Consider the following 27528-nt stretch of genomic DNA (forward strand, 5'->3'; position numbering starts at 1 on the left):
GGGAGTTATACATGATATAAATGATGAATTGATGGGTGCTGACGAGTTGATGGGTGCAGCACACCAACATGGCACAAGTATACATATGTAACAAACCTGCACGTTATGCACATGTACCCTAGAACTTAAAGTATAATAAAAAAAAAGGAAAAAAAAAAAAGGAATATGCCTAAACATAGTAAAGGCCATATATGATAAACCAACAGCAAAATCATAGTGAGTAAGGAAAAGTTTTCAGCAGGGAAAAGAATGCTTTTCCTCTGACATCTGGAGCAAGACAAGCAAGATCCATTCTCACACTTCTGTAAAGAACTGCCTGAGACTGAAGACAAGAGGTTTAATTGACTCATGGTTCCACAGACTGTACATGAGGCATGTCTGGAGATGCCTCAGTAAACTTACAATTATGGAAGAAGATGACGGGGAAGCAAGGCACATCTTCACATGGTCAGCAGGAGAGAAAGCGAAGGGGGAAGTGCTGTGCATTTTTAAACAACCAGATCTCATGAGAACTCACTCACTATCACAAGAACAGTATGGGGTAAATCTGCACCCATAATCCAATCACTTCCTATCAGGTCCCTCCCCCAACACTGGAGATTACAATTCAACATGAGATTTGGGTGGGGACACAGAGCCAAACCATGTCAGTACTGGAGTTCCTAAGAGAGTAATTAGGCAAGACAAAGAAATAGCAATGAAATTAAGAAACAGGAAGTCACGTTGTCCCTATTTGCAGATGACATGATCTTATACATTAAAAAAAAACTAAAGATTCCACCAAAAACACCTGTTTGAACTCATTAACAAATTCAATAAAGTTGCAGGATACAAAATCAACCAAACAAAAATTAGTAGTAATTCTATACACTAGTAATAAATAATTCATCAAGAACAAATTCATCCCATTTACAGTAGCTACAAAAGATTTCTAAAGCTAAAAATAAATTTACCCCAAAAGGTGAAAGATTTCCACAATGAAACCTACAAAATACTGCTAAAAGAAATTAAAGAGGACATACACAAAAATGGAAAGACATCTCATGTTCATGGATTGGAAGAATTAATATTGTTAAAGTGATCATATTACACAAAGCAATCTGCAGATTCGAAGCAATCCCTACCAAAATGCCAATGATATTCTTCACAGAAACAGAGAAAGTAATTCTAAAATTCATATAGAACCACATAAGATCCCCAAGAACCAAAGCAATTCCGAGCAAAAAGAACAAACCTAAAGTCATCAAACTACCTGACTTCAAAATATACCACAAAGCTATAGTAACCAAAACAGCATAGAACTGGTTTAAAAAAGACACTTAGACCAATGGAACAGAATAGAGAACCCAGAAATAAATCCATATATTTACAGTCAACTGATTTTTGACAAAGGTGCCAGGAACATACACTAAAAGGAGAGCCTCTTCAATAAACGGTGCTGGGAAAATTGAATATCCATAAACAGAAGATTGAAACTAGAGTCATATCTCCCATCATAAACAAAAATCAACTCAAGAGGAATTAAAGACTTAAATGTAAGACCTGAAACTATAAAACTACTACAAGAAAACATAAGGAAAACACTTCAGGAATTGGTGTGGGCAAAGATTTTATGCCCACACCAAAATCAAAATAGAAAGAATAATTTTTTTAAAAAGATAATTAAAAAAATACTCAAAACCATGGACAACAAAAGCAAAAATAGACAAGATTATATCAAACTTAAAAGTTTCTGTATATTAAAGGAAACAATCAACTGAGTGAAGAGATAACTTGTAGAAAGGTAGATAATATTTCTAAACCATTCATCCTACAAGTGATTAATATAGAGAATAAACAAGAACACAACTCAAGAGCAAAAGGAAACCCGAAATAATTTGATGTAAAAATTGGCAAAGAATGTGAATAGACATTTCTCAAATGAAGACACACAAATTGCCAACAAGTATCTGAAAAACAGGTCCAACATAACTAATCATCCAGGAAAATGCAAATCTAAACCACAGTAAGACATATCTCATCCCAGTTGGAAAGGCTCTTGTCCAAAAGTTTGAATTTGTTGTAACAAATACAAACAAATAAAAATAAATAAATGCTGGTGAAGACACAAAGAAAAGAAAACTCATACATTGTAGATGGGAACATAAGTTAGTACAACTATTATGAAAAACAGTATGAAGTTTCCTCAAAAATCTATGAATAGAACTACAATATGATCTAGCAATACCACTGAGTATTTCCAAAGGAAAAGAAATCAGTATATCAAAGAAACATCTGCACCCCCATGTTTACAGCAGTACAATATGTAGTCAACCTAAGTATATGTGTATATATGTGTGACTATTATTTAGTCATAAAAAGAATGAAATCCTGTTATTCGACGCAATATGGATGAACCTGGAGGACATTATGTTAAGTAAAATAAATCAGGCACAGAAAGATAAATGCCATGTTATCACTCGTGTGAGATAAAAATGTTGAGTTCATAGAAGTAGAGCATAGAATAGTGGTTATTAGAGGCTGGGAAGAGTAGGGAAGAGGTGAGGAAAACGTTAGTTAACAAATACAAAATTACAGCTTAGGAGGAGAAAGAAGTTCTAGTGTTCTAGTGTTCTATAGCACCATAGGGTGACTATAGTTAACAATTTATGGTATGTTTTCAAATAGCTGAATTTCAAATAGGTTGTTGAATGTTTCCAACACAAAGAAATGATGAATATTTGAGGTAATGGATATGCTAACTACTCTGATTCAATCATTATTCATTGTATATATGTATAAAAATCTCACTCTCTACCCCATAAATATGTACAATTATTATGTGTTGCTTAAAAATTTTTTTAAAAGATGGAGGTATGTAATGGAAAGTTTTGAATTGTCTAAGAGGACAGAATAAGTACCAAATAAATACTTTTCATAAACCATGCGATAATTTTTTTTTAATTTTAGGGTAGTCAGTTAAAAGAATAGAAAATGGTTCTCCTTGAAGAGGTCCTTCACATCCTTTGTTAGCTGTATTCCTACATATTTTAATCTCTTTGTAGTAATTGTGAATGGAAGTTCATTCATGATTCGGCTCTCTGCTTGTCTAAGTAGTTGGTATATAGGAATGCTTGTAATTTTTTTGCACATTGGTTTTCTATCCTGAGACTTTGCTGAAGTTGCTTATCAGTTTAAGGATCTCTTGGGTTGAGACAATGGGGTTTTCTGGATATAGGATCTTATCATCTGCAAACAGAGACAATTTGATTTCCTTTCTTCATATTTGAAAACCCTTTATTTCTTTCTCTTACCTGATTGCAATAGCCAGAACTTCCAATACTACGTTGAATAGGAGTGGTGAGAGAAGGCGTGATTGTCTTGTGCCAGTTTCCAAAGGAAATGCTTCCAGCTTTTCCCCATTCCATGTGATATTGGATGTGGGTTTGTCATAAATAGTTCTTATTATTTTGAGATATGTTCCATCAATACCTAGTTTATTGAGTTTTTAACATGAAGGGATGTTGAATTTTATCAAAGACTTGGTCTGCATCTATTGAGATAATCATGGGGTTTTTGTCATTGGTTCTATTTGTGTGATGAATTATATTTATTGATTTGTATATGTTGAACCAGCCTTGCATCCCAGGGATGAAGACACTTGACCATGGTGGATAAGCTTTGTGATGTGCTGTTGAATTCAGTTTGCCAGTATTTTATTGGGGATTTTTGCATCAATATTCATCAGAGATATTGGCCTTAAGTTTCCTTTTTTTGTTGTGTATCTGCCAGGTTTTGGTATCAGAATGATGCTGGCCTCATAAAATGAGTTAGGGAGGAATCTCTCCTTTTGAATTATTTGGAATAGTTTCAGAAGGAATGGTACCAACTCCTCTTTGTACTTCTGGTAGAATTCAGCTGTGAATCCATCTGATCCTGGGCTTTTTTTTTTTTTTTTTGGTTGGTAGGTTATTTATTACTGCCTCAATTTGAGAACTTGTTATTGGTCTATTCAAGGATTTGACTTCTTCCTGGTTTAGTCTTGGGAGGGTGTATGTGTCTAGGAATTTATCTATTTCTTCTAGATTTTCTAGTTTATTTGCAAAGAGGTATTTACAGTATTCTCTGATGGTTGTTTCTTTGGGGTTAGTGGTGATATCCCCTTTGTAGTTTTTCATTGTACCTATTTGATTCTTCTCCCTTTTCTTCTTTATTAGTGTAGCTAGCAGTCTATTTCATTAATGTTTTTAAAAAATCAGCTCCTGGATTTATTGATTTTTTTGAAGGATTTTTCATGTCCCTATCTCCTTCAGTTCTGCTCTGATCTTAGTTATTTCCTGTCTTCTCCTAGCTTTTGGATTTGTTTGCTCTTGCTTCTCTAATTCTTTTGGTTGTGATGTTAGGGTGTCAATTTGAGATCTTTCTAGCTTTCTGATGTGGGCACTTAGTACTATAATTTCCCTCTTATCACTGCTTTAGCTGCATCCCAGAAATTCTGGTACATTGTCTCTTTGTTCTCATCGTTTTCAAAGAACATTTTGATTTCTGTCTTTATTTCATTATTTACTCAGGAGTCATTGAGGAGCAGGTTGTTCAATTTCCATGTAGTTGTGTGGTTTTGATTAAGTTTCTTAATCTTGAGTTGTAATTTGATTGCACAGGGGTCTGAGAGACTGTTTGTTATGATTTCAGTTATTCTGCAATTTGCTGAGGAGTGCTTTCCTTCCAATTATTTGATCAATTTTAGAGTAAGTACCATGTGGAACTGAGAAGATTGTATATTCTGTTGTTTGCAGGTAGAGAGTTTTGTAGATATCTATCAGGCCCACTTGATCCAGAGTTGAGTTCAAGTCCTGAATATCCTTGTTAATTTTCTGTCTCAATGATTGGTCTAATATCGACAGTGGGACGTTAAAGTCTCCTACTATTATTGTGTGGGAGTCTAAGTCTCTTTGTAGTTCTCTAAGAACTAGCTTTACAAATCTGGGTCCTCCTATATTGGGTACATATATATTTAGGATAGTTACTCTTATTGATCCCTTTACCATTATATACTGCCCTTATTTGTCTTTTTTGATTTTTGTTTGTTTTAGGTCTGTTTTGTTAGAAACTAGAATTGCAACCTCTGCTTTCATCTGCTTGCCATTTGCTTGGTAAATCTTCTTCCATCCCTTTATTTTGAGCTTATGTATGTTTTTGCACATGAGATGGGTCTCTTGAACACAGCACACTGATGGGTCTTGACTCTTTATCCAAGTTGTCAGTCTGTGTCTTTTAATTGGGGCATTTAGCCCATTTACATTTAAGGTTAATATTATAATGTGGGAATTTGATAATGTCATCATGATGCTAACTGGTTATTTTGCACACTCACAAGCCACTGCTCAAGGAAATAAAAGAGAAAACAAACAAATGGAAAAACACTTCGTCCTTGTGGATAGGAAGAATCAATATCGTGAAAATGGCCATACTGCCCAAAGCAATTTATAGATTCAATGCTATACCCATCAAACTACTATTGACATTCTTCACAGAATTAGAAAAAACTACTTTAAAATTCGTATGCAAACAAAAAAGAACTCTAATAGCCAAGACAATCCTAAGCAAAAAGAACAAAACTGTAGGCATCATGCTACCTGACTTCAAACTGTACTACAAGGCTACAGTAACCAAAACAGCATGGTACTGGTAACAAAACAGACACTTAGACCAAGGGAACAGAATAGACATCTCAGAAATAAGACCGTAAATCTACAACCATCTGATCTTCAACAAACCTGACAAAACAAGCAATGGGGNCTTCGTCCTTGTGGATAGGAAGAATCAATATCGTGAAAATGGCCATACTGCCCAAAGCAATTTATAGATTCAATGCTATACCCATCAAACTACTATTGACATTCTTCACAGAATTAGAAAAAACTACTTTAAAATTCGTATGCAAACAAAAAAGAACTCTAATAGCCAAGACAATCCTAAGCAAAAGAACAAAACTGTAGGCATCATGCTACCTGACTTCAAACTGTACTACAAGGCTACAGTAACCAAAACAGCATGGTACTGGTAACAAAACAGACACTTAGACCAAGGGAACAGAATAGACATCTCAGAAATAAGACCGTAAATCTACAACCATCTGATCTTCAACAAACCTGACAAAACAAGCAATGGGGAAAGTATTCCCTATTTAATAAATGGTTGTAGGAAAATAATGGTGCTAGGAAAACTGGCTAGCCATGTGTGGAAAACTGAAACTGCACCCCTTCCTTACACCTTATACAAAAATTAACTCAAGATGGATTGAAGACTTGAATATAAAACCCAAAACCATAAAAATCCTAGAAGAAAACCTAGGCAATACTATTCAGAAAATAGGCATGGGCAAAGATATTATGATGAAATCACCAAAAGCAATGGCAACAAAAGCAAAAATTGACAAATGGGATATAATTAAAGAGTCTGTGCATAGCAAAAGAAACTATCACCAGAGCAAACAGGCAACCTACAGAATAGGAGAAAATTTTTGCAAACTACCCATCTGACAAAGGTCTAATATTCAGAATTTACAAGGAACTTAAACAAATTTTCAAGAGAAATAAACATCAAAAAGTTGGCAAAGGACATGAATAGACACTTCTCAAAAGAAGACATTTATGTGGCCAAGAAACATATGAAAAAAAAGCTCGACATCACTGATCATTAGAGAAATGTAAATCAAAACCACAATGAGATACCATCTCACAAAAGTCAGAATGGTGATTATTAAAAAGTCAAGAAACAACAGATCCTGGCAAGGCTGCAGATAAATAAGAACACTTTTACACTGTTGGTGGGAATGTAAATTAGTTCAACCACTGTGGAAGACAGTGTGGTGATTCTTCAATGATCTAGAACCAGAAATACCGTTTGACCCAACAATCCCATTACTGGGTATAATACCCAAAGGGACATAAATCATTCTATTATAAAGATATATGCACACATATGTTTATTGTAGCATCATTTACAATAGCAAAGACTTGGAACCAACCTAAAGGCCCATCAATGATGGACTGGATAAAAAAATGTGGAATAGTATGCAGCCATAAAAAGGCATAAGATTATGTCCTTTGCAGGGACATGGATGAAGCGGGAAGTCATCATACTCAGCAGACTAACCCAGGAACAGTAAACCAAACACCGCATGTTCTTACTCATAAGTGGGAGCTGAACAATGAGAATACATGGACACAGGGAAGGGAACAATACACACCAAGGCCTGTTGAGGGGGCAAGGTGGGGAGAGCATCAGAACAAATAGCTAATGCATGCAGGTTTTAAGACCTAGGTGATGGGTTGATAGGTGCAGCAAACCACCATGGCACAGGTTTACCTATGTAACAAACTTGCACATTCTGTACATGTATCCCGGAATCTAAAATAAAATAAGTTTTAAAATAAGAATAGTAAAATGATATAAAACTTCATAAGATTTTTAAAAAATGTGTCATAAAGAGTATCCAATTATTTCAAAAGAAGGCAAGAAAAAAGATAAAAGGAGTACAGAACAAGTAGAACAAATTAAATATACCCAGCAGGCTGGGAAAATTGGCACATGCCTGTAGTCCCAACTACTCAGGAGGCTGAAGTGGGAAGATAGCTTAAGCTCAGGAGTTCAAGACCAGCCTGGGCAAAATAGCAAGACCTCATCTCAAACAAAGAGAAAGAAAGAATGGTCAGATGGATTTTCTTAAATGAAGTATTATATGGTATTTATAAAATATACATCTAAAATGTAAGGATATAAAAAGGTTGAAAGTAGGCAGTGAAAATAGATATATCATGTAAATGTGAATCAAAATATATAATATATATTATATGTTTATATATAATATAGCTATATTCATACGAGAAAAAAATAAACTTTAAAGCCAAGGCATTATTAGCAATAATTTACAATATATGAGCATGGGGCCCAGGGATCAACATTTTAACAAGCACATCGCTGATTCTTATATACTCTAAAATCTATTTGATAAAGATGTATTGTATTAGGATTAAGGCCTGGAGAACATAAAGAAATAGTCAATCCCTTAAATCAACTGTTGGTGGGAATGTAAAATAGTTTCTCAATCTCAGCATGGACATTTTGGGCCAGGTAATACTTTGCTATGGGGGACTTTCCTGTGCATTACAGAACATTTAGCAGGATCTCTGGCTTCTACTCACTAGATGCCAGCAGTATCACTCCTCAGTTTTCACAACCAAAAATATCTCCAGACATTGCCACATATCCCTGGGACATGGAGGGAGGGCTAAATCTTCCCTGGTTGAAATCCACTGCCTTAAAACAACTTAATTATTAATTGTCACAAATTAGTTTTGATTTTTCAGAAGAGCAAAGCAATCATGTTTGTTATGTAAAATCCATATCCACCCACTCATCAATCTATCCATCTACCCATCCTTTCTGCAATTATTTATTGGGTGCCTACTCTGTGCCAAGCACTGTTATAAGTTTGCAATACATCAATGAAAGGGACAAAAACCCCAACCTCCACACAGATTACTTGGAGATGGAAGGGAGAGAGAGAGAAATCATCTAAATGGAAATCAATGCTTAAACAGTCTGTACAAGAGCCGCATTTGATTTCAATCAGTCTCTCTTTATAATATTTCTAATTTTTTAAAGTTTACTTTCTGAAAAATATTGGCCCTGATTTTGAAATCATTTGAACTCCACTTTTACTGCAAGACTAAAAACACAGAAATTCCAACTCTCTGACCTTATGATCCTGTCCTTCCTACCTCTCAACAAGAGAGGTGAGAGGTGAATGTTGCTGAAATTTGAGGATCTCCATTTTGAAGGTAAGCAAGGCATCCCCTTTATCTCCTGAATCACTTTCATTAGGTACTTGGCTAGAAGAATAAAATTTCCAAGGGTAGCTAGCGATAGTGGTTGGTGAAATGATGTTCACCAACCACTATACCATGTGAAACAGGGTCCTTTGCAGCACTTATATTTTATAGGCATTCAGGGTCAGCCTATCTTTAATTCCAATAAAATCACATATAGAAGGAGAAAGTCAGAACTCAAATTACGTAATTTAACTAAAAAGAGAAAGATAGTTGTATTCCTTAACTTAAATGGGCCCTCAATTTTCAAAACAAGAATTTGAACAAAATCACCATTGCATCAAGAATAATATTTTATGATTTTTTTCTGCTTTTCATTTCAAAAAGTCTACCTCCTGAAATTTTAGAATTACAATGGTGAAAGAAGCAGTAACGTATAATTCAACACCCTCTTCTTCACCCACCCCCATATAAGAAACAGCAGAAAACATGATCTCATTCTCATAAAAGTAGTGACAGGGAAAGCATTTAGTCAAGTTTTGGAACTCACTAATTCTATATTAGCTAAGCTTACATCACTTACATAAAACCACAGAACCCACAAGGGGTTTCCATTAGAAAAGCTTTGGCTTGTGTCCCATTTTTTTAAAAGGTCAGTGAATGTTGTTTTGAATGTATGGCTCCTAATAAACTGAGCCACTGAAGGCAGCATTGACAACCAAAGAAAATCGTAGTATTTTAAAATCAAGGTCAAATTTTAGAGAGGCATTTAATGAGCTTCAAGAATAGAGTATACGTTTCCTTAACATTAAACAGAGAAAATAAAGTATTCATATGACAACAAGAATAAAGTGGATCTCTAATGTTGCTAATCGAAAGAGGCAGAACAACAATGGGGATGAGGCAGCCAACTGGAATTTCTCATGGCAATTTGAGCAAAGTGGATAGTTCCAAGGAAATCACTAGATTGTGGAGATATTCAGGGATGTTCTTGACCACATTTTTATGGACATTTCCCTGTGTATCACTTTTAAACTTCTAGGCTATTTTCTAACATCTTGCAAAAGAGTTTCAAAAGTTTTAATAGGAGTTTTGATACAAGGCAAACATCACAATTTCACTTTCCCAAGGAGTTTCTTTCCCACAATTGTATTGCACTTTCTAGACCACTTAAGGACATTTTTGATCATGGACATGTTTAAATTTGAAACAGACATTCTCCAAATGTTCAATCAATTTCACAGAAATATTTCTGTTAATGCAAAACTAAATGGTCTCCCTAGGAATGCTTGTCTGTATGTACACATATTTGTGTTACTGCTCATATATGGAAATCATTCTATTGAAGGCAGATGAGTTCACTTGGAAATGAGAAATCATCCAAAAATAAAATGGCTTTCTTCACTTGACATTGTATTAAGCACAAAAATATTTATATACTAACAAAAGATACTGGTAGTATTTGAATTAGACAAGTATCAGACAGAGAATGACAGTACACTAGGATATGTACCATGCTAGATATCAGGCAAGTGTCTGGAACCAAGGACACCATAGCAAGATATGCTTAGACTGGTGTGGATCAAAATCATTAATCATTGGCTATAAAAAGAGAAATCCTTTTAAATTAAAAATATCCAAGAAAAGAAGAGACATCAGGATAAGTAGTAGGCAACAAGTGAAGTGAAGTGAAGTGAAGTGTCTAAGGAAAAGGGAATTCAGTAATGAGAGGTCCTATTTCCAGAGGAATCTGGTCTGGCAAACAAACCAAATGAGCCACAAGGGAGAGGGAAAGGGTAAGACAGAAATAAACAGAAAACCAAAGGCAAGGAGCCAGGGAAAGGAGACCCCATTCAGGGAGATAGTTTATTGGTTCTGTTTTGTTGCCCAAGGAAGGTAAGCCTACAGAACGTAAAGGAATCTGCAGAGGAAAATAACCTGGAACGGGGCAAAGACAACATGGGGAATAGGAAGTAGAGTGCACTGCTGAAACCAGTCACCCTTGTACACCCTTGGGTACAGATCAGTTGGTTACACTAACAGTTGCAAATTAGAACCATTCAGGTGATCTCATGGCTTTGAAAGCTTTCAGAGACAACCCTAAATTTGGGGTGGATTGAGGGGCAGGTATCTCAGACCAAACCTTAAAATGACAAGAAAATAACATTCAATATCTGTCATGTGCCAAACACTAATAAGAATTTATATATATTATCTCACTTAATTATTCATTCATTCTATCATTACTGACCACCAACTGTCATGTGAGACACTTTCCTAACAATGTGATGATACAAGTGTTATTAATATCCCCAACTCACAGAGGAAAAAAGTGAGACATAGAGTAATGGAGTTACCTGTCCAAGGTCACAGAATGGGTACATTGTTAAGCTAGACAAATTTAATTTTTGTTTGGGAAAAATGGATTCAAATCTTCTCCTCACTATTCAAATGATTTGTGTTTCTGGGAAAGTTCTTTCCATTTTTTTCCTCCTGTGTTTCTCATACTGTAAAAGAGGAAATTGCTTTCGGTATTCTCAGATTTTATTTATGATAACTCTAAAGAATTCTTGAAGGATAAAAGGGGCATTGATGCAATGGAATAGGTGCTATAACTGTGATTTCACATAAATAGTCCAACCATACTTTTTCTCATGACAACATTGCATGAGGCTTTCCCACTTTATATATATTTTTTTTCTTATAAAAACAGTATGTGCCTACAAACCTTAGGGATATACAAATACTTAAGATTCTTAACTCTGACACAGAATGTGTTTATGGAAGCTACAGATTCACATGAATGTTAATATCATGAATTTGAAACTGAAAGAAAGTAGTGCCTGTGGAAAATGTAGCATTGGGTATAATTTACATCTTTTTAAGCACATTTCTTAAGTGTCTACTCTTAGCAAAGCACTTTCTTGTAAGCTGCCACATTTATCTGTATCCTTGTAAATGTTTTAGCTACACTTGAGTTTCACTTCCAAACTACAATCACCCAATGCAAAGGGTGAACTTTAAAAAGGCAAAACTCAGAAATGAAAGTAACATGATAAAGATTTGGCCTTCCCCAAATTTTTCCAAAACAAAATTTAGTGTTAAATTCACATGCTAAAAAATCTCTCCAATTTTAGATTGGCTGATGAATAAATGTTTAAGAAGTTTTGTCAATGGCATATATGCACCAAGTACATCCACAGTGTGGCTAAAAAGAAGTAAGGCTAACTGAATTAAACAACATATAAAACTGAGCCTCCAACTATATAGGCATTCCTTGTGTTCACATACCAAAATCCTAGTTTCTATGTGAAATATTTTTCAGAGTATACAAGAATTCTATTGTCCAAAGAATGTTCCCTGAGTATCATTTTAGTCAAGGACATAGTGAAATTCTCAGAACCCAAACTCCCAGTGAGCTCAAAGAAATGCCTTATTTGTATAGCATGACAGAGATTGCTCCAACCTGAGACAAGAATGGATTCCTCAGAGACAGGAGGAGTTCTGAGAGTGTAGCCAAAAGTCTTGAGTGCAAGTTCAAGCTCTGCCACTGTTCCATCATTCAGGCCAATGGTTTTCCAAGTGTAGTTCCTGGACTTACAGCATCAGCGTTACCCAAGAACATAATACAAATGCAAACCCGTGGGATCCCCAACCTACTGACTCAGAAATCCTAGAAGGAGGGCCTAGCCTTCTGGGTTTTAAGAAGGCATCCAGGGGATTCTGATGCACATTCAAGTTTGAGGGTCACTGCTGCAGACAAACTACTCTGGAGCCTCAATATCCTCAGCTCCAAACAGGAATAATAATACCAAATCTCTCTTCTTCAAGGAAATATTCAATAACAAACAGATTTGATAACTTGCAAATTTTTAGATAATGGCAAAGTATTCATCCAGAAAGATAACTCTGAACACTATTTGTGAATTTGAAAAGTAGTCATAATGGTACAGGCTGTTAGATTCCTAACGGAGAATTCTAACTAAGAGCTTATTGAAATGCGAAGTTTTCTATTTGGTCTGCAATGTTTTATATATGATATTTTGTTATAAACTTCACATCAAACACAAACCTCATGATGTTCCCTGGTGATGATCATTAAAACTTTTCTCACTTTTGTCAGGTCATCTTTTCTTCAAATGATTGCAGTTTGAAAATAACTGGGCTCCTGAGGGAAAGAAGAGCTAGAGAAAGAAGACCTGTGACTAAAAGATTAAATAAAAAACTGTTTCAAAGGAACCATAAAATTTCAATAATTTACTTTGTTTTCTGTTGAGAAGACTGAATCACAACTACTTCAGAGACTGAGTTTTCTGACCTAAAGAAAGATATTAGTAATCCTTTCTTCCCAGAAATCCCACGATGATAGCCTATCCAAAACCCTTCAGCAGCAAATAATAATGCTTTTTCTTTCCCCATCATCAAAAGTTATGAAGGCAACAGGTCACTTTCCCCTTAGTATTTTGAACTCAACAATGAAATTACCACCTACCTGACTTTTATCTTTGTTCAAGCTAATTCATGCCAGTTTCTTTGATTTTTCTAATTTTAAATTTCTGTCCATCATTAAAAATCACATATTTATCTTGTTCTTATGATATCACCAGTTTCCACTTCAATGTTTAGAGATTTCTTCAAATACAAATTCCAAAGTTTCTATACAGCAACATTCATATTTCTTCACTTGCTTCCCTAGATTAGAAGAGAGCTTGGCTACAGAGAAGATACTCAGTAATTGTTTATGGAATTGGAATGTCTCATAAACCTCATCAAGGAAGTTTATATCAATTGCCCTTGCAGATTCTAAATAGAGTAATAAACTCAATGTTCTATCAAAGTATAATGGGTTAGATAGTGTCCTCCAAGATTCATATCCACCCTGAACCTCAGAATGTGACTTTATTTGGAAACAGAGTCTTTGCAGATGTTAACTAGTTAAAGTGAGGTCATAACTGGATTAGAGTGGGCCACAATCCAAGGACTGGTATCCTTCTAAGAAGAGAAAATAAAGACATGTCCTTTAAGCCCCAGTTTGTGATATTTTGCTATAGCAGCTTCAGGAAACCAATAAAATAAGCATCACCGTTTCCGGCACTAACTGAACAACTGACAGTGTTGCCATAGATTGCCCGGTGTCCACTAAAGGCCATACTTCAGATATGTTATTCTCTCAAAGACAGATACAAATAAAGACATTTTATTTCAGATCATCCTTGCTCTCAAAGGCTTGTTCATTCAAAATCCAATTCTAATTCCAGCAATAAATAAAATGTCAGAAAAGTGAACATATGATAAAGAAAAGGTAGAAGAATACCCAATGATTAAAAATCACATATTGAAGAATATTCTTTTAAGGAAAGTGCTTAATATATAATGTTAAGTGAAAATGACAAAGTAAGACACGTATTTCTTTATGCAGCATACATTGAAGTTTTTTTAATGAGAATATAAAAATGAGATTCTTGAAGAAAACAATAAAGTGTTATTTCTGGAAGATAAACTTAAAGACACCTTACATTTTACTCTTCCTATATTTATTTACTTATTTTCTACAATGAATGAATTACCAGAAAAATGCTACTTACAAAAGGATAAATGAAGACAACATCTTAAATCTTAATACCCATTCATTCAAGAAGCTGAGGATACTTGCAAACTAACACAATAAATAATTTGGTATGTCTCTGACAGGAATTAGGTATCAAAAAATTGTATATGAGAAAACTGAGAATGTTCTAAAATTGTGCAATGATAGATCAGATCAAAATAGCCCCCAGAGTTTTGCTTTCTCTCGCTGATCTTTCTGCTATTGATACATTGATAACGCCTTATGGAGAATACTTGGATAGTCCTTTTTCTTTTTTTGAGACCGAGTTTCACTTTTGTTGCTCAAGTTGGAGTGCAATGGCATGATGATCTTGGCTCACTGCAACCTCTGCGTTCTGGGTTCAAGCGATTCTCTTGCCTCAGCCTCCTGAGTAACTGAGATTACAGGCATGCGCCACCACGCCCAGCTAGTTTTGTATTTTTAGTAGAGACAGAGTTTCTCCATGTTGGTTAGGCTGGTTGCAAACTCCCGACCTGAGGTGATAGCCTGCCTCGGCCTCTCAGAGTGCTTGGATTACAGGCGTAAGCCACCACGCCTGGCCAGATGGTACTTTTTTAAAAAGAAAAATCATACTGGGCAATTAAATATAATAAAACCATTCCAGACATAGTATCGTGTGAAAAAACTGTTTTAACAGACTTTTCTAAAAACACACATGAAGAGGTCCTGGAATGGAAGCTTTCTTTTTTTTGAGACGGAGTCTCACTCTGTCTCCCAGGCTGGAGTGCAGTGGCACTATCTGGGCTCACTGCAAGCTCTGCCTCCCGGGTTCCCCTCATTCTCCTGCCTCAGCCTCCTGGGTAGCTGGGACTACAGGCACCTGCCCATGCTCTGCTGATTTTTTTGTATTTTTAGTAGAGTCAGGGTTTCATTGTGTTAGCCAGGATGGTCTCGATCTGCTGACCTTGTGATCCACCCGCCTTGCCTCCCAAAGTGCTGGGATTACAGGCGTGAGCCACCACGCCCGGCCGAAACTTTTGATTCCATACTATTGTTTTGCTTGACATTTTAAGAAGAATGCAGAAGTTGTACAACTTATAAAATTTTAATTTTAATTTTTTTTAAGTTAAAATAAAGGAAAGGAAAAAAGAGATAAGGAAAGAAACTAAAGTCTCTCTGTAGCAGATCTGACTACATGTTCATAAGAGAACCAAGACTTTTTTTTTTTTTTAAGACAGGGTCTCACTGTGTTGCCCAGGCTGGAGTACCATCTCAGCTTCCTGCAACCTCTACCTCCCAGGCTTGAGTGATACTTTCACCTCAAGGAACTGGGGACACAGGGTGTGCCACCACACTCAGCTAATTTTTTTGGTGGTTTGTTTGTTTTGTAGAGATAGGGGTTTCACCATGTTGTCCAGGCTGATCTCAAACTCCTGGAATCAAAAACAATCCTCCCACAACAGCCTCCCAAAGTGCTGGGATTGCAGCCGTGAGTCACCATACCTGGCCATTTCTGAAACAATTCATTCTCTATGTGGTCATGCCAGATTTTTTCTTAATAACTAAATAACACAGAAACTCTTTTAATCCAACACATATGAACAAATATTTATAATAGTCCCTTTTTTTACTGTAAATTTCAATTTAATGTATATTCTTATACAAAAGTCCTGGTGAAAATTAGGATCCGTGGCTCTGCACCTAAGCTGGGGAGGAACGGAAAGAGTTCACGATGGGAGGCCTGGGGCCCTGCCTGCCGGACAGCACTATCTCTACTAGCGGTGGCTCCAGCCTTCTGATAAACACTGGCCTGCTGTCACTTCCCTGCAACGCATCCGCCCCTGGATTCTCCCCCTGGGAGTCAAAGTCCATAGCCTGACCTTGGAGGAAGGCCTCTGTATCACCCCAGTACCCTGCACCATGTCATACGAGCTTCTCACCCTTCCTAACACGTTCACACTAATCCCTACATGCTGCTTCCCCCACCAAGAATGCCCAATTCAAACAGACCCTGACCTCTCCCTCAGGCAGTCCAACCACCCAGAATGAATAGTCTAGCAGAGTTTTCCAAACATCAGTCATTCACCTCTTTGATGATTTTCACCATAACTACAAAATAGCACCATGATGGGCTGCATGCTGCCTGTGCCACCATTTACTTAATGTTTTCTTTAAATGACTCACTTTTGTGTATAAATAAATTCATTTCAAAAGAATGAAAAAAAGAAAATAGAGTTTCAAATGTTCAAATGCCATGTGAATTTCAAAGAAAAAAGACTGTTCTAAAAAAATTGCATTTTCTAAATTGTACACCAAATTTATTTAAATCATAAAATAGCAAAACACTCTTAAATAAATACTTATTTTAAAAAGTAGTTATAAAGCAGCAAAATAAACTACTCAAAGGCACTTATGCACAATGCGGTTTCAAATCTTTAAGAATACACTTAAAAGTAACAGGTACACAGAGCTTTATTTTGCTTTTCTGTTTTTTATGTATGTTTGAATATTCTCATAGTTTTAAAAGTTTTTAAAAATGTACTTCACAAGGTTAATGCTTCCTATTATCACCAGTAGAGACCAGATGATTGCTATAATTATATATTACTTATTAGTATTTCACTATTGGTATATATTTTATACAAAACATATAATAGTTTCCATTCCTGGAAACCAACTATGCACAAAATGCTTCATAGTCACTGCTTGACATAACAACCTTATGAGGTTAGTGGTTTTAATATTGTCATTATATAGATGAAGAAATAGCAACTCTTAGAAATTAAGTAACTTGTTTGAGATTACAAATTTAGAAAATAGGAAATTAGTGCTTTAAACCCATGTGTATATGACTCCAAAGTCTATGTTATTCATTTCTACACTACTCTGTTTCACAAAAAGTATGGCTTGTTTTGAATGTTCTCTACCATTAAACTCTCTTTCACTGATAATCATAGTGTGACCTAGAGTCGGTCATTTATCCTCTAGGTCCACCAATTGTGCCATATTTTTAATGTGGGAAACTTTGATTTTGAATCAGTTGAACCAAAATAATTTGAAATGGTTGGACCAAAGCTCAGATGAGTTTGCAGATCATCTTACGTTAGAGTGTTTATAGAAATTTCTGAAATAAGTACTACACAGATGAAACCAACTCAAACCTGTCAAAATTACTACAAATTATTGAGATCTAAGTAATTATGTTTTATCAAAATTGTTAAGTACAGAATCACTTCATAGAAGAAACAGTCAATTAACACACTACTAAGGTGAAAAATAAATGAAGTTTAAGAATGTTAGTTAGATTTGTTTCTTTAACAAATATGTATTGAGTTAAAATTCAAGACACTGCAGGTATAGAGGAAAAAAAGAGTATTCTTTCTCTGGAAGCTTACCATCCAAAAGCGAGAAAGACTTGAAATGAATTACTCCATTATGTTGCTCAAGCATACCAAAGAAACACCATAGAAAAAGTGGCAACAGAAGGTACCATAGAAGTAGCAGTGGCACCAGGGGTACCATAGAAAAAGTGGCACCAGAATCCTGCTTTGGAAGTCAGGGAGGCATCACAGGACACAGAGAGTTAAATTAAGACACAGAGGGTAAATAAAACCATGTTGCATTTTCAAGGTCAATATTAACAATAGCCAATTTTTACTAAACATTCAAATCTACACATTTTTTGAAACACTGTGGTGATTCCTCAAAAAATTAAACATAGAATTATCATATGATTCAACAATTTCATCTAAGTATATTCCCAGAGGATCTGAAAGCAGATAAAGAACAAATATTTGTATACCCATGTTCACAGCAGCAATAGCCAAAATGAGAAAACAGCCCAAGGTTCCACAGGTGGGCAGATACCTGTGGATAGACAAAATGTGGTATATATATATACAACTGAATATTATTCAGCCTTAAAAAGGAAGGAAACTCTGACACATGCTATAAGATAAATTAATGTTAGTCATATTTTACTAAGTGAAATAAGTCAGTGGTAAAAGGACAAATATCTGGTTCCACTTACTCTAGGTACTCTAGGTACCCAGAGTAGTCAAACTCAGAGACATATAGTAGATTTGTGGTTGCCATGGAGGGGGAAAATATCGTATTTCAAAGTATTTACAGGAACTTCTAAAATAGGTGTACAAAGGGAATGGGGAGTTAGAGTTGAATGGATACAGAGTTTTAGTTGGAGAAGATGAACAGGTTCTAGAGGTGGATGATGCCAATGGTTGCGCAACAATGTGAAAGTACTTAGTACTGTGGACTATACAAGTAAAAATAATCAAAATGGTAAACTTTATGTTGTGTATATTTTGCCACCATTTAAAAACTGTATACTTTTTTCTAAAACACAGACTTTACACTCATTTTTTTATATTTGAATTACCTTCAGTATAAAATATTGCTCTAGGAGGTAGAAAAGACTGAAACCTCAATTTAGAGTGGATAAATCAGGAAAAATAATTAATGGGTCAACAACTATTCATTGAATACCTTCTGGATAGATGGACTTCTCATTATTACCATGAATGTTTAAGCATGTTCAATTGGGTATAAAAATGCAATAGGAAAACTGACATTTCTTTCTCAAAAGTTAGGAGTTGCCAAGACAAACGGTTTCTTCGTATTTGAAATAAAATGAGGTCAAAATTCATTGTCAAATGAGAAAGAAAGTGCATTTTTCATTGTTTATGGCCTAAAAACAACTAACAAAAGTGTCACCCTTGGATTAATTACAAGGGATAAAATTTATGCTCTGGAAAGTAATATTTTCAAAAAGTCAGAGGTGACCAAAAGCAGTATATAATAACCAAAAAGTTTAATCATAGCTGATATATTAAAATATTTATGACAGCAATCAGAGTTCACTTAGTTCAAACAAGTTCAGCAGGCACAGAGCACAAAGAAAGAAACAGGAGAGAACAGGTTTTCAAATTCTAAAAGCAAATCTTTGAGTCATTTGTATAATTTAAGTTACCAGTTACTACAGAGTTTACTGTCTGCCCATATTTTTTCTATTCCCACTAGCATAAACAACATTATTTTTCAGTTATAATGAAAGTTGACTCTACTTACTCCTGATGGAAATATCTGAATAATATTTCCAGCTATGTCTAGGATTCTTAGTTTTTTAAGATCACAAAGTTCCTGTGTCAGAAAACAGAAGAGAGAGAGTTTTTTTAATCTAATATTTAAAATCATAAGGAAAATCATAAATTTTTTTAAAGCTCCAACATGACGAAGGCGGCCATCTTTCTAATCACTGTACCGACCAATTCTTCAGTACATCTTCCCAAGCAGATCCCCATATCCTGGACTGCCAGATATCTTTGAATTCTTCATTTCCTCTGACCACTCTGGGGCAACGTAACATGGCCACTGTGAGTTACACTACTTCTAGATTCAAATCTCACCTCTGGCAGGTACTATAACTATGGGCAAATTTCTTAATTTCTTTGTACTTCAATTTCTTCATTTGTGAAATGAAAATGCTAATAGAAGCCCTTAAGTCATATGGTTGTTGAATTAATTAAATGAGTTACGAATCTGAAAGTGCTTACTAAAGGCCTACTATGTAGTGAGCACTCAGTAGACATTGTCAATTATTAAAAATAGAAACTTTGAGAAAACAGATGTAATCCTGGAATATTGTCTCTATTAAAAATTCCACCAGGATTTATTAAGCATCTACCTTTTACTTAGCCCTGTGCTAACACAACCCTTTCCTTATAAAAGAAAGAAGATCTGTTACTGCCTCTATCTACATGCCAAATGTGACTGCTTATTACCATAGTAACCACACGGTTGTTATAATGCATCTGGGTTCTGGTATTTCTACTAGCAAGCAAAGGATAAGTAGTAATTCTTTTTAAGTGGAAACGTTAAAAAAAAAAAAAAAAAAAAAAAACTTAAAAATTGAAAAATAGAGGTATGACTTACTAAACAGTCCCAACCACTTATAGTGATATTTCTAAAATGTCACTCATATACTGATGATCATACCTCTCCCTAGGGAGACGATATGCTTCTTTCGTCATGCCAGTACTCTTCCTCTTCAGTTTTATCACATGTTATCTCAGGTTTCATTCTCTGGAAGCAGATGCTGAGATGGAATTTGGGGTGCTAAATGTTTATTAGGGATCACCCCTGTAAAAGGCAGGGCCAGGAAGCAGGACTGAGCAGACAGGGAAGTTGAGGTGGGATTCAGACACAATAGAATCTTGTTCAGGTGGGTGGGGAGCTCCAGAGGGCTATTGCCCATGCAAATTCTTCTCTATCAGGCAGAAATGACCAAGCCTTTATATCCCTCCCTTGTTAGGTCACAAGATGCAGAATGCTTTAGGAAGAGCATGACCTTGGGCAAGAAAAGAGGCTCTCTGCAGCTGAGGCAGACCCTGAAAGAGCTAACAGCTAGAGGCTGTCTGCAATCCCCTTCCCTACAGCTAGGCAGCAAATCCTTGAAGGGAGTTCTCAAGTCCTACATAATCTTCCATTGCCATGATACTCTCCTTTGTATTGTATTAGCTGCAGAGATTTTCAGACTCCAATGTGTTCCTTCAGTATCTCATGTTATGATATAAGGGTTTCCCACCCTACTTGAAAACACTTCATAGCATTACTTCCATTGCTGTGGACTCTTTCATTTTCATTTGTTCATTTTTGCTGCCATGACTGCCACTATTATTGCTGTTAATATTTGTTGCTGTCTTGTTCTAATCTTTGCATGTGTATACCCCTCACGAGTATTCAATGAAGGTTTAAAAACTCACAAATAGGCAAGGGCAAAGTTGTGTTATGAGAATGAGAAGTGTTATGAAGGGTTACGGAAACAGTGACATGTGGAAAATCTGGTACAGGAGGTCAGGAAAGGCTTCCTGAAAAAAGTGAAGTTTAAACTGAGATTCTTTGAGTTCTTTGGAACAAATGATGTTCCATTAAGAGCAAACAGTTGTTTGGGATAGAACTACAGGAAGTCTAGTGTGATGGTTAATTTTAGGTGCCAACTTGACTGGATTAAGGAATACCTAGAATGCTAGTAAAGCTTTATTTTGGGTGTCTGTGTGAGGTTGTTTCTAGAGGAGATGGGTGAGTGAGTCAGTAGGAGTAGGAAAGATATATCTTCAGTATTGCTGGGCACCGTCCTGTCAGTTAGTGACTTCGATGAAAAAAAGTGATTTCCTCTCTCTTCTGGAGCTGGGACACTTCTTCTTCTTCCCTTGGACCTCAGAACTCTGGGCTCTCCAGCCTTTAGACTCTAAGATTTACACCAGTACCCCTCCCCTCCAGCCACCACCACAACCTCCCAGTAATCAGGCCTTTGACCTCCAACTGAGAATTACACCGTTGGCTTCCCTGGTTCTGAGGCTTTGAGAGTTGGACTCAGTCACACTACCAGCACTCCAGGGTCTTCAGCTTGCAGATAGCCTGCTATAGGACTTCTCAGTCTCCATAATTATGTGTGCCAATTCCCCTAATAAATCCCGTTATCTATCCTGTTATCTGTCTATCTATCTATCTACCCATGTAAGTATGTTATTAGTTCACTAGTGGTGGCCGTCCAGAAAGGCACACAGCCAACCCACAATTCAAGTAGTTGAATACCATCAACTACTCGCTATCCTCCTGCCCTCTCACTTCTCGCTAGTGCCTCTCATCTGCCATATCCAAGAGGAAACCAGAGGACAAAGGAGTTCACTGCTGCCCACACAGGTCAGTCTCCCAAGCAGAAGGCAGGAAAGAGAGTGAATATGAAGGAAAAAATGAGGAGAGCTAGTACACATTCCAAAGCCAAAATGAACTTGTATTTTGTTCTGTATACATGGTTACCAGATAAAATATATAATGCTCACTTAAATTGAAATATCAAGGCTTGGCACGGTGGCTCATGCCTATAATCCCAGCACTTTGGGATGCCGAGGTGGGCAGATCACGAGGTCAGGAGTTCGAGACCAGCCTGACCAATATAGTGAAGACTCGTCTCTATTAAATTACAAAAATTAGCTGGGCATGGTGGTCCAGCTACTCAGGAGGGTGAGGCAGGAGAATCACTTGAACCTGGGATGCGGAGGTTGCAATGAGCGGAGATCGTGCCACTGCACTCTAGCCTAGGCAACAGAATGAGAGTCTATCTCAAAAAAAAAAGAAAAGAAAAGAAAAGAAATACCAGACAAACAATAAATAACGTTTTTTAGTCTATTCCATGAAATATTTGCAACATACTTACAGCAAAAATATTTAATCATTGCTTGTCTGGAATTCAAATTTCAGTGAGCATTCTATATTTGTATTTACTAAATGTGGTAGCCCTAGCTATGTGGGATAATTCAAATTATAGCCTTCCTCTGTCATAGGGATTTGGGAACTGACTACATTTAATCTGAGGGAAAGCAAGTGGTGGCTTATACTCAGATACCCAAATCTAATCTATAACTACCTCCCATCATGTTGAGTTCTTCTCCAACAACAAAGTGGTGTGGTTCCATGTTTTGCTCACCTCTGGCAAAACTCCAATGTTGTTTCTGGCTAGTAAAAATTTCTGAAGCTTCTTCAAGAACTTAATCTCTTCAGGTATGCATATCAGCTGATTGTAGTTAAGTTGAAGTTCAACAAGATTCTTAAGAAAACAAAGTTCTCTAGGGATGCTGACTAGTTGATTATAATTTATACTCATATAAGTAAGACTTTTTAATCTAAAAAAAAACAAACACCAAAGTATATGAATGAAATTCACAAGAATAACAGAGTCCACTATATAGGCCCAACTTAGCAGAAGCCATGTCTAAGTTTATTTTTTGTAGCTCATCTGAGGTTTCTTCAGTCAAGTGTTTACAACTATTGTGAATCGTAAATATAAAAGTTTTGCTGAAATTTAATTTTTAAAGATCTTTTGTAATCAGATGGCTTACGTTAAAAGTATGTTAGGTAATCAAAACTCAGATTTAAGAAAAACAAAATTCTATTTCCTTTCTTTATACATATACATTGGTGATATCCAAGAGAAAGCTAGAGGTCAAGGAGAACATGGACACACCTATTTATACAGATCGATACAGGTACATGCATAAGCATACATAGACATAAATATACCTAGTACCAAATAGATATGAGTACTGCTCAATTGCTGTGAAAGTTCAAAGATGAATCAGCCACAAATTCTGCCCTTTTGGATGTCATGGTTTAGAAGGAGATATTAAATAGAGCCATAAACTGAGAACAGCAAATACCATTGGCTAAGGAGAAAAAGGTTAAGGAAATTCGATTCTGTAATTGCAGATAAGGTTCCTGAAGCATATTGCAAATTTTTCTAAAGAGTTGACATTTTGAATTTGGCCCTGAATAAAAGAACTTATAAAATAGGGCAATAAGAGAGAATAGTAAGCTAAGAAAATATATTATGAATAAGGAAGCAGAAGGGAATTAACATTACTAAAAACAACTACATGCCTGTGCATTAAATTTAATCATCAACAAAACTCTGTGGTTGGAATTACTACTCTTATTTTAAAAGTGAGGAAAATAAAGCATTACAGGCAGTAAATAAATTTCCCAAGTTACTTATCTGGTAGGTAACAATGTCAAAATTCTAATGCAGATGTGTCTGTTTGAAAAGCTAAGAGTGAAAACATATAATGATCTCAAGGTTGAAGTGTGTTAAGATTGAAGTAATGTAAGAATGAGGGAACTAAATTTTTAGGCCGTTGAAAATGGGAGACTGGAGGTTAGAAAGTCATCAGTGCTAGCAAAGGGAATTTTGAGGATTCTATAGATTTCTCAATACATAGTAGAAGCCATATGAATACATGGGACTGATAGGAAAAACAACAAAAGAAAATGGGCAGAGAGAAAAGAGAGGAAGCCAATAGAAAGATTCTTGAGAAATATAAACAACTGACCATTAAAAATTAAAGGCACCCAGCGAAGTTATGAACAGAGAAGTAGAAGAAGAACCAGATTAGCAAGGAATCTCTGAAGGTGGGAGAGAAGAACATTTCAAAATTGAAGACATGGTCAAAAGTTTAAATGTTAAAGAGAGATAATCCAAACTAACAAACAAAACTAGTAGAACTAACACAGAGTCACAAACTACCAAGTCAATATTTTAAAAATCTATTGGATCTCCATATTATAGCCACAAACAATTGGAAAATAAAAGTTTAAGATTTCCATTTATAGTAATGTATAAAAAACCCTTCATGAAATAGTTAAGAGTACATATAACAAAAGACATGAGGGACCTCTACACTGAAAACTATAAATCATGACTGAGAGAATGTAAAGGGGCTCTAAATAAAAGTAGAGATACATTATATTCAGGAATAGAAAAGAAAAATATTGCTAAGATACCAACTTTTTAATATTGATCTATAGATTCAATAATAGATCCAAATAAAAATTTTGACAGCTTTTTTTGTATAAGACTTGACTCGGGCTGGGTGCTGTGGCTCATGGCTGTAAACCCATAATTTTGGGAGGCGAAGATGGAAGGATTGCTTGAGCCCAGGAGTTTAAGACCAGCCTGGGAAACATAGTGAGACCCCATGTTAAAAAAAAAAAGACAAATCAATTTCAAAATGTATATGGAAATTCAAAGGGCCTAGAATAGCCAAACTATTATAAAGAATAAAATCAAAAGACTCACATTACCTTATTTCAAAACTTACAATGCATCTGCAGCAATCAAGATCGTATGGTATTGGAGAAATGATAGTGCTATGGTCTGAATATTTGTGTCTCTTCAAAATTCCTATGTTAAAATATAATCTCCAATGTGATGGTATTACGAGACAGGGCCTTTGGGAGATGATTAGGTCATGATGAGGGGGTAAACCTCATAAATGTAATTAATGTCCTCAAAAAAGGCCCCAGAGAGCTCCTTGCCCCTTCTACCATGTGAGGACACAGTGAGAAAGGTGGCACTCTATGAACCAGGAAGTACACTCTCACCAGACATCACATCTGCCAGCACCTTAATCTTCACTTCCCAACTTACAGAACTATGAGAAATAAATTTCCATTTTACTCCTAGAAATTTAAATGAAAATGAAATTAAACATTTTTACAAAAAGATGTATACAATAATGTTTATTCTAACTTAATTCATAATAGCTCTAAACTGGAAATAACCCAAGTGTACATCAACAGGAGAAAAGACGAATAATTTAGGGCATATTCCCGCAATGAAATGCTACTCAGAATAAACAAAAACTGCCAGGCACAGTGGCTCATGCTTGTAGTCCCAACACTGGGAGGCCAAGGCAGGCAGATCACTTGAGGTCCGGAGTTCAAGACCAGCCTAGCTGATATGGTGAAACCCCATCTCTACTAAAAATACAAAAATTAGCTGGGTGTGGTGGCAGGCACCTGTAATACCAGCTACTTGGGAGGCTGAGGCAGGAGAATCACTTGAACCTAGGAGGCAGAGGTTGCAGTGAGCTGAGATCGCTTCATTGCACTCCATCCTGGGTGAGTAGGGCCAGACTCTGTCTCAAAAAAATAAATAAACAAACAAACAACAACAACAACAAACCCAATGAACTACTAATAAATGCAACAGTTATGTGAGTCTCAAAAAATATGCTAAGCAAAAGAAGACAGACACAAAAACGTATATACTAAATGATTCTACTTATTTAGTTCTAGGAATGGTAAAACTAATTTGTAAAGAAGACAGAAATCAGAATATTGATTGCTTATGAGAGGTAAGAATTCACTGGAAGGGTGCATGAGGAAATTTCTGGGCTGAAGAAAATGTTTTACATGTTATTGGTGTGTGTATGTTTGCCAAAATGCATTGAATAGTTTTATGTAATTTTTATTCAGCAGGAAAAAAAGGTCATTATATTTGACTATGTAAAGGACAGTAACGACTTTTGAAAATGATCTACAGTAGAATGGAGAAGACAGTTTTGGTTACTATAGCCTTGTAGTATAGTTTGAAGTCAGGTAGCATGATGCCTCCAGCTTTGTTCTTTTGGCTTAGGATTGTCTTGGCAATGCAGGCTCTTTTTTGGTTCCATATGAACTTTAAAGTAGTTTTTTCCAATTCTGTGAAGAAAGTCGTTGGTAGCTTAATGGAGATGGCACCAAAACAGAGATACAAACCAATGGAACAGAACAGAGCCCTCAGAAATAATACCACACATCTACAACCATCTGACCTTTGACAAACTTGATAAAAACAAGAAATGGGGAAAGGATTCCCTATTTAATAAATGGTGCTGGGAAAACTGGCTAGCCATATCTAAATAGCTGAAACTGGATCCCTTCCTTACACCTTATACAAAAATTAATTTAAGATGGATTAGAGACTTAAATCTTAGACCTAATACCATAAAAACCCTAGAAGAAAACCTAGGCAATACCATTCAGGACACAGGCATGGGAAAGGACTTCATGTCTAAAACACCAAAAGCAATGGCAACAAAAGCCAGAATTGACAAATGGGATCTAATTAAACTAAAGAGCTTCTGCACAGCAAAAGAAACTACCATCAGAGTGAACAGGTAACCTACAGAATGGGAGAAAATTTTTGCAATCTACTCATCTGACAAAGGGCTAGTATCCAGAACCTACAAAGAACTCAAACAAATTTACAAGAAAAAAACAAACAACCTCATCAAAAAGTGGGCAAAGGATACGAACAGACACTTCTCAAAAGAAGATATTTATGAAGCCAACAGACACATGAAAAAAAGCTCATCATCACTCGCCATCAGAGAAATGCAAATCAAAACCACAATGAGATACCATCTCACACCAGTTAGCATGGCAATCATTAAAAAGTCAGGAAACAACAGGTGCTGGAGAGGATGTGGAGAAATAGGAAAACTTTTACACTGTTGGTGGGACTGTAAACTAGTTCAACCATTGTGGAAGACAGTGTGGCAATTCCTCAAGGATCTAGAACTAGAAACACCATTTGACCCAGCCATCCCATTACTGGGTATATACCCAGAGGATTATAAATCATGCTGCTATAAAGACACAAGCACACGTATGCTTATTTCAGCACTATTCACAATAGCAAAGACTTGGGACTAACCCAAATGTCCATCAATGACAGACTGGATTAAGAAAATGTGGCACATATACACCATGGAATACTATGCAGCCATAAAAAAGGATGAGTTCATGTCTTTTGTAGGGACATGGATGCAG

The 27528-nt window shown here is 36.0% G+C and overlaps 1 protein-coding gene across 2 annotated transcripts in view; it reads right to left on the reverse strand.

Moving 5' to 3' along the window:
• LRRC69 (leucine rich repeat containing 69) overlaps nt 1-27528 on the reverse strand; it is an 86714-nt gene that overhangs the window by 55558 nt on the left and 3628 nt on the right. Inside the window, exons 2-3 of one of the 2 annotated variants that reach the window (XM_017871206.1) lie at nt 22865-23060; nt 19447-19518 (exon numbers count right to left, since the gene is read on the reverse strand). In XM_017871206.1, coding sequence (XP_017726695.1) covers nt 19447-19518; nt 22865-23060 — 268 coding nt within the window. The remainder of the gene's footprint in view (nt 1-19446; nt 19519-22864; nt 23061-27528) is intronic. The other variant, XM_017871207.1, reaches the window with a different exon arrangement.

This window comes from Rhinopithecus bieti, unplaced genomic scaffold (assembly GCF_001698545.2).
Source record: "Rhinopithecus bieti isolate Rb0 unplaced genomic scaffold, ASM169854v2 scaffold_6371, whole genome shotgun sequence".
Classification (NCBI taxonomy): Eukaryota; Metazoa; Chordata; class Mammalia; order Primates; family Cercopithecidae; genus Rhinopithecus; species Rhinopithecus bieti.